The sequence below is a fragment of the Epinephelus moara genome, chromosome 22 (genome assembly GCF_006386435.1).
Source record: "Epinephelus moara isolate mb chromosome 22, YSFRI_EMoa_1.0, whole genome shotgun sequence".
NCBI classification, from domain to species: Eukaryota; Metazoa; Chordata; class Actinopteri; order Perciformes; family Serranidae; genus Epinephelus; species Epinephelus moara.
The window spans coordinates 11,851,711-11,864,735 of NC_065527.1; the positions used below are offsets into that span (position 1 = coordinate 11,851,711).

General features: G+C 40.5%; 1 protein-coding gene across 1 annotated transcript in view; it reads right to left on the reverse strand.

Annotated features, from left to right (window-relative positions):
• Window positions 1-13,025, reverse strand: part of adgrb2 (adhesion G protein-coupled receptor B2) — a 273,447-nt gene that overhangs the window by 111,649 nt on the left and 148,773 nt on the right. Inside the window, exons 5-7 of the mRNA XM_050035088.1 lie at window positions 8,840-9,001; window positions 875-1,039; window positions 303-467 (exon numbers count right to left, since the gene is read on the reverse strand). Coding sequence (XP_049891045.1) covers window positions 303-467; window positions 875-1,039; window positions 8,840-9,001 — 492 coding nt within the window. The remainder of the gene's footprint in view (window positions 1-302; window positions 468-874; window positions 1,040-8,839; window positions 9,002-13,025) is intronic.

The window sequence follows — 13,025 nt, forward strand, 5'->3', positions numbered from 1 at the left end:
ACAGACAAGAGACAGATAAAGATGAGAAGAGCGCAGTACTAAAATTGCAATAGAAGCCTTTGGCTGTGGTGCGAACATCTGGGAATCACTTCCATTCTGCCTGACAAATACTGTGCATGTACGGATTGGGCACACACACAGATACACACACTGTCTCCAGCAGGGAGATGCATGCAGAGATGCAGCCACACAGAAAAAAAAATGTCTACAGCAAAAAAGTGTTTATACAGAGTTTCCAAGCATGAATAATATGTACATAAGCATAATGGGGCTCTCCTTCATTTTCTCACTGAGTCACTGACCGGGGCATTTCTTCTCGTTACAGGACCGGACCTCCTCTCCTGAGCCATCGCAGGGGTAGCCCTGTATTCCGGTGCCCTCACACATCCTGAAGCGACGCTGCCAACCGGAGTCGCATGTCTTGCTGCAGAGACTCCAGTGGTTCCAGCTGCCCCAGTTACCTCCACCTAGAAGTACCGCCGGTGAAAATTGGGGAGCGGGAAGGGTGGGAGGGAACAAGAGCGGCACATAAGGTGAAAAATAAATGGGAGTTGTTGGTGAATATTAAATCTAGGTTACAACTCTAAGGCAGCAGTTTGGAAAGTTTTTCAATTTTTTAGGGTGGTACACCAAATTAAGTCAATACGAGCCCATTCTGGGCCCCAGGCTCATTAAAGCACACTAGTATTTTTGTCCTCCAGGGCCCCCGGTCGAAACTGACTCGCAAGCCAAGCTAGGCCCCAACCCACAAATTGCTGGTATGTGGAACAGGAATCAGAGAAACCCACACAGAGATAATGCATGTTTCATGTTTGCATAATGGCATTCGAGAGCATGTGAGTGTGAATACTAAGCATTCATTTGTGCGCCTTACCGCTGCAGGAGGGGTTGGTGCATTCTCTGCTCTCCTGATGGGGACCCTTACACTCAGCCCAGCCATGCACCGACGCACTGCAGCGCCGCTGCCGCTGCTGGGTTCCCGTATTACAAGTCACGCTGCATCTCGACCACGGGCCCCACTCCAGCCACTGGCCCTCCACTGGACAGAGGGGAGGGAAGATGGAGAGACAGGAAAATGGATGAAGATTTTGAGAGACACGGAAAAATCAGGGTATATTAAAAGACAGGAAAGAGGATGTACGCGACAGAATATAGAACAAGTCAGGACAAATAAATTACAGATGCTATTTGGTTTTCCATAAATAGCAACAAACAAACACACTTCATGGTCCTATGGACATTTTAAATATTTCAATCTGTTATGAAATAGCTGATTACTATTCCTTTCATGCTTTGTTTTAAAGAGTTCACACAGAGTACAGATGGTTAGATTCTCATTCAGAGTGTTATTGCAGAGGCACCGCATTTCAACTCTCGTCTGCTGTTTGTGCAGAAATAGATTAATAAAAAAACACAATTTCAATAAGTTCCAGTGCTGCCTGTCAGATGATACATGAATACCAAACAGCTTTACCAAAGCCTGATGACATGCACAGGTGTAATCAAAGCCCCCCACTGTCCTCTTTAATAAAGGAGTGTTGTTGGGGTAATTGAGTTCTCAAAAAAAACACCCAACCTAAAATGCACAAAAATCATGATAATCAAAACCAGGGAGATTAATCATTTAAAGTGTGTGCAGACAAAGATTTTTGGTATGTCATCGACTTCAAAGCTGGTTATAGTTGAGACAATTTCGAGGATCTGTGTCGAAGAAAAGACACACAATGTTCTGCTGTGAAAATGCACGACGGCCGCTTAAAAATCTGTGATGAATAAACTGTCAGTGGATTCTTTCAATTTATTTCTACACTGTTTTTGACACATACTTTCGATTAGAACTCTTTGATACAAAACCTTAGCAGAAGAACCAATTACTGACCTGTGACCATTTCCTTTTTTATTTCCGTGAATAAACGGACTTAATATCATGTTGGTAATTTTTGCTAGTTTCTAACAATTGACAAAACCTTGCAGATCAAAAACTGGGATGAAAATCTACAAATTCTGGCCACTCATATCCAAAATAGTTAACGAAAGATTTATAATGCATCAGTATCTCTACGGCCCAGCTGCAATATCAATACAGGTGAATGTCTTGAGGGGATGATATCTATTTTTTCACCTGTAGCTAACATTAAAGAGCTATTTTGAAAATGTTGTTTTTACAGTTATGTTTTCAAACCAATCATGGTTCAGTTTACGCAGCATTTTCAGCAGCATCCCGCATTTCACAGTTCTCAAATTCTTAAAAGAATTGCTTGTGCTTCCTCTGCTACTCTAATACAAATACACATTCCTGGAGGTCATAATTTGAGTTGAGTAACAACACAATGCTCCTTCTGTTGGCTGCAGCATCATTTAATGTTGAAATGAAAAATCCAACTCATGTGTTGCCGCCAGCAACACATTCTCACTCTGACCTTGTCAAATACTGACGTTTGGTCATGGACTTTTCACATCCACATATGACATGCGAGGTACCCTGGGGGCGTTGGTTGTTGATGTTCTGCCTGTTACATACATCGTCATCTTTCGAAATACACTTCTGTTTTCACGGGATATCTAACATTTACATAGTCTAAAACTTACAAACGTCATCGGTACAACACCACAAATTGACTTTTTTTTTGTCCTTCAACAACAAAAACACGTGGTTAGGTTCAGGAACAAAGAACAAGGTTCGGCTTTAGAATCTTACGGGACACAAACACCGCTCTCTCAGGTGAAAGTCCTATTTGTTGAATCCATCCCCCATCCCTCCCGCCCGTCCCAGTTGCACTTTCGCCGCCTTAACGTTGGCCCTTGTCCCGCCCCGTTTCCCCCTGACGCCGCCAGGTGCCATTAAACTATGAAAGCAACCTTTTTTCGTTGGCTTCTGATGCCGCAAGTCACTGCCCAAGCGCCAGATTTCAACGATTTCTAAGTGACACCGGGCTCCTGCCAGTTGTTTTACTGATGTTGGCTTGAGCTATGCTTTGATTTGTTATCTTTTTCAGCAGAATGGTAACAATACCTAACAACAGACTCTCTATCAAAATGTAATAAAATTTCCGAGCATCCTTTTGTAAACCTTGTAAATATAATATTGCTAACATGTTTGCAAGCGCTGGCCTCTTCACACATCCAGAAAACTCAAAGCTACATAAATTTGTGGTTGCATTTCTTGACTATTTTCAACCAGCTTTGTATCATAACAATGTAGATAGTATGTGTGTATGAACTTTGGTAAACTCCCTGGTCCTCTCCCAGCTCACATCCGCCAGATGATGCGTTTTACGTCATCCATTTTGTGCCATTCAGCCAATTTTCACTGGCTCTTGGGCCAATGCTCCAACTACAGATTATACGCTCAGACTATGTTACTGTATTGTCATTCTCGGCTCAAACGTGATCGGTCAGTATCACACGGACTACAAACAGCCTACAACCGGAAACCAGGGCTCTTCTGCTCTTCTTCGTAGCTGAAGGTTTTCTACCATTTGAGCAAACTCTTTCCTCTTTTCTCAGTTTTTTTGGTCATGTAGCATCAAAGTAAATGTGTCCTTTACTGCAGACAGCCTAGTTTTATGAAAAGACGGTCCTTCCAGCAGAGAAATACTTCTTTAGCGCTCCACTGTGTCACTAGCTAGTCGCTACTCTGACTGTAAAACCTTGACAGAGCTGAGGAGGGCAGAGTTGGGTGGCAATTCTCTGTGAGTTTTCCACTTAAAGTAACACCACTCACATTACACATAGACTTAATCATTTTGCAAATAATAGAATTCAAAGTTTGACTATTATTTAAACAGTTTAATGTAACCTTAAGTCAAGGCAAGCTGATGTAGAGGCCATATTTCCATGTCTACTGACAAAGCTATGCTAAAAAGAAATATACGCTCTTATAGTTACAGCTAAGTATTTCTGAATATGTGTATAATTAATTCAGTTAGGGCAAGGTTAACACTTTATCATATACATTTTAACAGGCTAAAAGAGAACAATGCTGCATAGCCATTGTGTATGTGCTGTAGGATTGTACAGTAGCCTGTCGATTTCTCTCTGTATTAACAAGAACAGCAATTCAAAATGAGAACTGCTCGTTTCGGCTCAGAGTGATATATAGAGGCACACACTGTACACACAGGGACTTTAAGTAGCAGAGAAAGTGAAGTACAGTGCAGTAAATGTATTTGTCTGGTTCTCCCAAGTGGGAAAGCATTGCCAGCTCTCCTTGGTAATGTGGTCAATCACGCTGCGTGTGTGTGTGTGTGTGTGTGGCTCACACAGTGTTCCAACTAGCTGGGGCCAGCACTGTGTTGGGGGGGATGACACAAACAGAATGTGCTGTGAGCTAGAATTTAAGTGTTAACGTGACATTTCCCGAGTCTAATTCTGAGTAATTAAAGTGACAAGTCCGGAATGGCTTCCAAAAGAAGAACAAACCATCTCCTCATCTTTATATCAGTGTGAAAACACTTGCTCCACAAATACGGGAACACACACAGTCGCACAAAATAGAGTAAAAAATAAAGTTGGTCGTAGAAAGCTGTTTGTAGTGCAGAAAAAAAAAGAGAGAGGTAAAATAATGCTTTTATGGCAAAATTACAACAGTTTCTTCAGCAGGAAGTACTGAATATCAGAAGCATTCAAGACAAGATAGACATGCAGTGTAAGCAGAGACATTTTCCAGCAGAAAAAAACAGCATATAGAAACGTAGCAGGCATTGTAGCGTGGCATCTCTCCGTCGTAGGAAGCCGTTTTCTTGCCAAAGACACAAACTATTAATTGGCCTGTAATTAAGACATTGCCATTAATCCCAGCATATGCTCGGCTATGAACTGACTGTTTATGTTGTGAGAAAAAAGGTAGGCATAAAGGCAATGCCTAGCCAGCTCTCTGCCTACACACGAGTGCATTTTAGTTCTTAAAGATAGCTTTAAAAGGTCTGATACGATCAAATTAATTATTCATGTATGACATTTCTGCTTTCTTTTACTCTTAGCCTGTTGATAGTCTTTATTTGATGCAACAGCTGTCATATTAACATTTGCAGCTCTGCCCACATATGCGTGCATTGTTTGATGTGACGACGTGTGTCTACATGAGAGATGAGCCACTGTGAAGAGAGATAAGGGATTAAGTTGAAGGAACCAAATTTGATTTAACTCTACACGGGTTTAACACAGTGTCGTATAGACATATGGCACAGTATATGGTCTTGAGTAAAGGGATGGAGACCAAATCACTGACACACACACACACATACACACACACACACACACACACACACACACACACACACACACACACAAGATCCATCAAAGCTCTATTCTCTATGCATGGACGTTTGTGCCAAAAGGCCTGTGCTGGTATTCATCATTTCAAAGGACCATTGCCTTTGAACTCCCGAAAGCACGCTGAATCTGTTGTGATAGATTCACACACTCATACACAAACACATAAACCATATGAGGACACACATACACAGATTTCCTTGAGGCCCTTGAAGGAAGAGCCTTTCTCCCAAACCCTCTTTTTCCATCACTGTTCCCAAAACAGCATGGCAAAACATCCCGGAGGCCATACTTTAGATTACGACGTCTCCCTATTCCTCCCTTTGAGACATAACTTTGCTGCCGCTTTGTCTGGCAATGGGGACAGTTTTGTTTTATTTAAATATTAACCTTATAAAACCCCTGCTTTGAAAAACATAAAAGCCAAAAAAATAAAAATAAAATAAAATACAAAATAAAAGTATATTAGTCGGCAGGGAGCGTGGGAACACAAAAAAGCTCCAGCCCGGACAGGCTCTGGCAGCATTCACATAAATATAAGTACATATTATTTTCTAGGGGGAAATAATGCAGGATTCTTTACCTTTGCAAAAATAAATAAAAAGCACTTACCCTGTGATAATTGCTCAGCCTGTGAGTGATTACATACTACACAAGCACACGCGCTCTCACTTGGACTGAAATCAACTCAGGGTATAAAGAAAATAGTTATTATTCAGAAAGCAGTCACCAGTTTTGCAATAAACCGTCTTATGTTTTAGTGTCTGTGCGCCCATTAATGCCATTATTCCAATGTTGTGTAGAAACCATTTACATTCTGGCACACAGAAAGCACCGACTGAAATTAAATCACTGAAATTAATATTCCCTTCTAATGTCAATGCTTTCAAAGTAAGTGGTTTTCTAAAGGGACACTTGAAATACAAAATTAAAATTGCACAGAGGCAATGAATATGCCTGAAGTATAGTTGAAGTCTTAAAAATGCCAAGGGCTTTTCTTTGTGCAAGATTTGAACTGTGCCCTATCTAATAGGTAGATGTTGGTATTTACATCTAGAAAGCTGCTCTGTGATTAGCTGCGGTGGTTGTTGTTGAAAACCTGCCCTTCTGTTTCTTCAGTCTGCTCTATTGAGACGTTATTTCAATCGCTGTGCCGCCCCTTTCCACTCCAATGCAGCCTGATAAAGATGTTTCAGCTGGACAGTCTGAGTCAGATTGGAATAAAGTCCCGAGGTCCCCATCCACACCAGAATTAGATGGGGCTGCACCAGCGACTTATTGCTGTTCTTGACAAGGTATAGGCCTAACAGGTAATCTCAGAGACAATAGCCGAGGAGCTCCACTGCCGGACAGCTCAGCAATCTAAACCAAGCCAACCATGGAGGAAACAGAGAAGTCCAACCTAAAGTCTTTGCTAGGCTACAAGCCCTGTGGATGGCTGAGTGAGAGTTGAAAATGGGCATGACTCCCATGGCTGCCCACAGATGAATATGGAAGTGAGAACTCTGGTGAGGATACAGGAGTTAAAGCAGCGACCATACACAGACAGGGAAGATGACATTATGCTGCATTCATGTTGTGTCAGCAGATCGGGATGGTTTAAAGTTCCCAATATTCCAAAGTGGAAGTGTTAATGCATTATTCCAAATTGGTTACTCTCATTGCTAACCTTGTCACATCATAAACATTTGAAAAGTCTAAATTAACTATTTGACAGAAGCTATGATAAAAAACTTTTTGTCAGTGACCTTTTTTTCTATGATGAAAACGAGACTATGACGAGCTAAAAATAGATCCTGACAATAAAAACTAAGATGAAATCTATGTTTCATTTTTGTTGACGAGACGTGACAAAAATATTAGACACTGAATACCGAGAACAGCAGGCTGGCAAACAAAGTAAATAGTTGGTGCCAGGATGTGTCGCTAGCTGCTGAATGGCAGCAGAGCAAGCAGCCACCTGCCGCCGGAAATCACAGCTGATCCCTGCAGGACTCCACTCAGTACAGACTCGAGTAGGTTTATGGGTTGATGCTTCTGACAGGCAGGTAGAAGGCTCGGTTACCTGTGAGTGTAGCTGTGCTGTGAGTAAATAGTCTGAACTCAGCTGAGTTTTCTCTGACAGCTGAAAGTTTAGTTTTATTCACCAACTATGTGAGACATGAGTTTAAACTCAAGACTATCATGTTGCAGATTGAGAAAGAATTCAGAATTTAATTAAATTATTTATCTGCTTCTTTACAGTGAGATCAATAAATCAGAGTTTACAATGAATCTGACTACAAATCCTAGTTGTCTCAGATTATTTATTTGTGGTGTCAAAGTTTTTGAGACCATAGAGATGTTGAGCTCTTCAAATGATTATCAGTAATTGTGAGCTCGTACATCAGCCCCTAAAGCTGTTAGTGGTGGAGTAATGCAAGGTTGTAAGTGTGTGGAAATTATTGGTAGTTGTAGAAAAAAATGTCTAAATTAAATTTTTATACAACCTGTCCAGAGTCTAATTTCTGACAGATCAATTAGCCTAACTTAATTAGTTTAAAGATAAAACATATTGACCAAAAGTTGACTAAAATGTCATGAATTTTTGTCGACTAAAACTAGACTAAAACTATGAAGGCTGAAAATGACTAAAATGTAACTAAAGCTAATAAGCATTTCTGTCTCGAGACTAAGACTAAATCTAAAATTATTGTCAAAATTAACACTGCTCACAATGACAATCATTACCATTTTTACTATCTTAGTTTAGCACACTGCATGCTAACCCTTGCTAATTAGCACAAACACATAGTATATCTGAAGTTGATGGTAATGTCTTTCGTTTTTCAGGTATTTGATCATAAATCAAAGTTGACAGTGCTGGACAAATTACAGTTTTAACCTTGTGACGGATTTGGATAACCACAGTTATCCCATTCATCCTGAGGGGACACCAGTATTTGTACCAAACTTCATCGTAATTCATCCAATATTTGTTGAAATAACTTCAATGTGAGCCCATCCACAGTAAATCGTAATGATGAGAGCAACTGAAGAAGCATAATGAGTGAGGAAGTCTGCATAGGGTTGGAGGGAGGGGAGGACGATTGGGTCAAACACAGCGGACTTTTACCCACGAGACCAAAGTTTGAATTTATGTAAAGTAGTTGTGCACTGGCATAAAAAAATGTACTTATTTTAACCCAAAACACAATCTTTATTCTAAACCTAACTAAGAAGTTTTGTACAGGTTGCCCTGAGCATTGCAATGAAACGCAGAGGGGCGAGACAAAGCGTCTGTATTTGATGACCTATGAATGAGAGCAGGTTGGTCTGCACGATGTGACATGAAAGCAGCATTAGTCCACATTTTAGCAGAGGAGAGCAAGACACTTACAAGAGCTATAATGGAAGAACACACAATGTAAATGCATATGACTGTAAACTCTAGAGCCGTCACAGTAACCCAGTTGTTTTTGACCTTTGTGATTTCGGAGAAAAAGAAGAAGAAGTCATGCATGAATAGGCAGAGAGGCAAAGAAAGAAAGAGTGGGTGTATCATGTAAATGGGGATGGTACTAACCAGGACACACTGCTATGTTGCAGAGTTTGGTCTGAATCTCGGGCCGTCCACAAGCCAAGGCCCCGCCTCCGTTCACACACTTCCTGGTTCGTGTCCTGGAGCCCCGCCCACAGGTCACAGAGCACAGACTCCATGACGACCACTCCTCCCACAGCCCATGCACTGCAAACACCCACAAACACGACATGGGGATGAGGGATGAGGGAGAGAGGGAGGGGTCGGAGCATCCCATTGCAGGCAAGAGGGTTAGAGAATGAGAGAAACATGAGAAATCAAATGAGTCTGAGCACATTCCTTAAAAAACATGAAGGAGGTGACCTTCTGACCTCCGCAAAAACATTCCACTTTCAATGGAAAAGAAACACTGAGAATGAAGCTTCACTTACATGTTGCTAAATGAAAGAAAATGGAGGTTAGGAATGGACAATCTGGCATTTGAAGTCATGCAGCTCGAGCCATGACAAGGAAATGAATGTGGTAAGTTGTCTTCAGAAAGTATCAGGGCATTCAGTTACTATATAGAGGGAACCAAAGGATCCAAAGAATCCGATGACTTCAAACACTTCAAACACCAATTAAAGTATTAAAAATGTTTCTGATCTTTTTTCCTTCTCTCTTCCTCTTTTTTCCTCTTTATTGCACATCTCACCCCATTTTAGCAACAGATGACGATGAAATACATCAAAATAGAATAAATGAGCAGCGGAGTTGCACAAAAACTTTGCAGATAATGAACATGACTTCATGACTGTTGCTGTTTTACCGAACGCTAGGTCAATGCCTACATAACCTGTGTTTCAGCTGGGTGACACTGGCACTGATGCATGCACAAAAATAACTGCTAGTAGAGATTAGAGGTAATAACAATAGAACGACAGATATTAGAAGAAAAAAGAAGTGTTGAACAGGGGACTCTAAAATAGAAAAAGATGAGTGACAGGATTGGTTAATGAGTGTCAAGAGAGGAGAGAAAAAAACACATAAACATGACAAAGAGAGAAGATTATAAGTGAATCTGAAAGAATACAAAAGAGATTTGGGGCTGAAAAAGTTTGAAAGGCCGAGAAAAGAAGAAGGTTACTCAAAAAAAAAAAATACAGAAATGCTCAGCCAGAGACAAGTGGAGATTAAGCTCTGTTGAAAGAGATGGGGAGAAAAGAGAGAGGAGCAGACTTGGAGAGATGCAGGGAGAAAGATAGAAAGCAAGATATAGAGATGGTGAGGGACAGAGCGAGAGAAAGTTAGAGACAGCAGGATGGAGATTGCTGGTCCTGTGTTGAGCAAAGCTAAATAAATCATGGGGATAAATAATTAAGTCTACTCTGTGAAGGATGGCTCAGAGGAGCAGAAGTATAGAAGGCTGAGAGAGAGGGGGAGAAGACGGTGGTATTAAAAAGTACGGAGATGTGGGGAGCTGGTAAATAGTGAAATATCCTTAAATACTGCAAAACATGGTATCAGCGTATCTTTAAGCTGCTGAACAAAGTGGATATATGTTGCAGACAGAAAAAAGCATCAGGACTGGATCCAGCAAGAAGTGTTTGCGTCACTTTTTGCTACTGTACTGTTCATTTCAATGACGTTTCTTTTTCAAGCTCAATTGTAAGCCTCGCTGAACTCAGTTAAAAGTTGGCCTAGTTATAACACATGTTTACTGTTAGAGACTTCCACACAACTAAATTCAAATGGGGCTCCACATCACTAACACGTTCTTTCATAGTGATTAGTTGTTAAATATTTATGCATACTGTGTGGCAGGAGTAAGTGTTGCGTAGCTAACTGTACCAACTGACAACGCTAATGTTAGCTTGCTAATAACTAATATGGTCCACATGTCTGAGAGGGTGCTTGATTACTGTGCCGTTTAACAATGTTTTTTTAATTAATTTTTCCCAAAAAAACACAACACACCTCAAGATACAAAAGTTACGGCAATAAATTAAAACTATTCATTCCACCTTGCTATTTTTTTTAAAAGTACAATTGCAGAACTAAGGGGACAGAGTTATTTTGCCTTTAAAGAGATAGCGGAGGTAGTAATAGTGCAGTATCAACGTCTGTGCAACAGGGACAGTCAGCAGGACGGGACGACAGACAGTACAGGTGTGACGTTTTGATGACATGTTACATGTGCAACACATTGCTGGGAGATTTGAAAAGCAGCTAGCAGCATTTAGCAGCTAATTCAAAGACGAGGAACAGCAACAAAAACAGTCTACAAATTGGGCAGACAGTGAGGTCCGGGTGCTCCTTACCCTCCGAGCAGACGACAAGATCAACTGTCATATCCTCCTGAGACCTGAACTTTTGTTTGGTATGCATTTTTTGACTTGTCCTAGCTATTTGGGATCAGCAGGACCTGATAAGGATAAAAAAACTAAACGTTGTCAATGATAATTAAGTCCCAATGTCCTCAAACGAGTACTTCATAATTAACAGCGTCTTAGCTTGTTACTGCTGCTAAAATTAGTCACAATTGTATTTCATATCAAACTACAAACATTATTAATCATAAATTAACAAGTTTCAAACTTGAAACTAAAATGTGATCAGGTTTTGGACCTTGTCCACTTTTGTATCGGGATCAGCTGCAGAACGACTTGGCAGAGATGGCTGTCATCTTGTTTTACATAGAGTAGTGTATTATGCAAATGATCTTCTGCATGTTCACCGACAGAAACCTTGTAATGACCTTTACTTCCTCGAGATAGTTGAGTTTGATCGTCTTTTCAGTGCTCTGAGATGGGGCAAAAAAGTGTCCACTAATGAGGACAACAGGTCTAAGTTAAGTAGAATGAAGTATAAGGTCAAGCAAACCCAAAATGAGATGTCCTCATTTGAGGACACAGGGTCTCAGGAAGATATAACGAGGGCAGTAAATTGCTTTTATTACCATGTTATGCCATTATTATTGTTTCGAAAGCGCTGTTCAATGTGTATGTCATGTGTCACACTAGAGGCAAACACTGTTGTGTTACGTGTTACGGCCATGCCTCTTTTACTTCTGGGACACTGGCTTGCTGTCTAAAATCACATCCTGGGATGGCAATATGCCGCCATTGTTTTGATCTGTGTAAAAAAGCAAAGGCGCTGTAAAGAAGATGCTCTATGTGGCAGACCGAAGGAGGAACTCAGGTGATGTAGTATAAAGACAAATAAAGTCCGCATTGACTGTAGGGGGATGGGTTGGGTCAAACTTACACAGGACTTTTAGCGAGAAGGCCGTTGTTCTCGTTCCAGTATGAAACCAAAAGTCAGCGTTTACTTGTTTTTTGATACGTAACAAAACTACCTCTTTTAACCCCACCTCATGATCTGTTGCCTAAACTTGACCAAACTGCGTCTGTTTCACAACGTATTGGTTGTATTTTTCTTATTTAGTGGTTTCCTGTGAACATGGAAGCTTATTTTGACGCTACAGCGGTACATACAGCATCATAGTATGAAGTGTATTTGACAAGTTGGGGGTGAGAATGTGTTGGCCACAGATGTCTCCACCCAAATTTTTTTAACACACATTTTTAAAGTCATTACTACCTTAGATCTTTCTCAGGTTTTGATGGTATTACCAAATTACTACGACCCTTCGACACATAAACTTGGTAATGGATTTACACGTAGCTGGTGCAACCCAATCCTGACAACCAGTCCCAATTTTATTTCTTTTAACCGTCTATTTCATGGTTCAGAGTGTTCAACAGCCATCGAATTAAAGATTTTTTTGAGCTTTGAAATTGCATTTTCGTACAACCCGCTGGGAAAGTTGTGTCTGTGGAGCAGTAGTTACTGATTTGAAAGGTGGTATTTCAATGCAGCAGGATGTGGAGTGCTGAAGTATGTCAGCTGAAATATTTTGGTATCAAACATGAAACAAGACTTATTTCCAAAATATGCAATTTAATAAATCATGATAATAATAAAACATAACCGGCATCCTCAAAGTGTTTGCGGATTTCTTGGGGGTATCTCATCCCAAACTGCAAAACCTTCTCAGGAGACAGAGGCAACTCAAAAAAATAACAAACTAAAAAAAAATAAAATACAAGTCAGTCAGAGTTCTGTTATTTAGTTTTTTTAACACAACACTACAAGATTGCTTGTAAGACATTACTTATTCATCCAAATCGAATCTCCATCTCTCAAACCCAGTACAAGTGTATCTGAAGTCTGACTGCGCAAAGCCAAT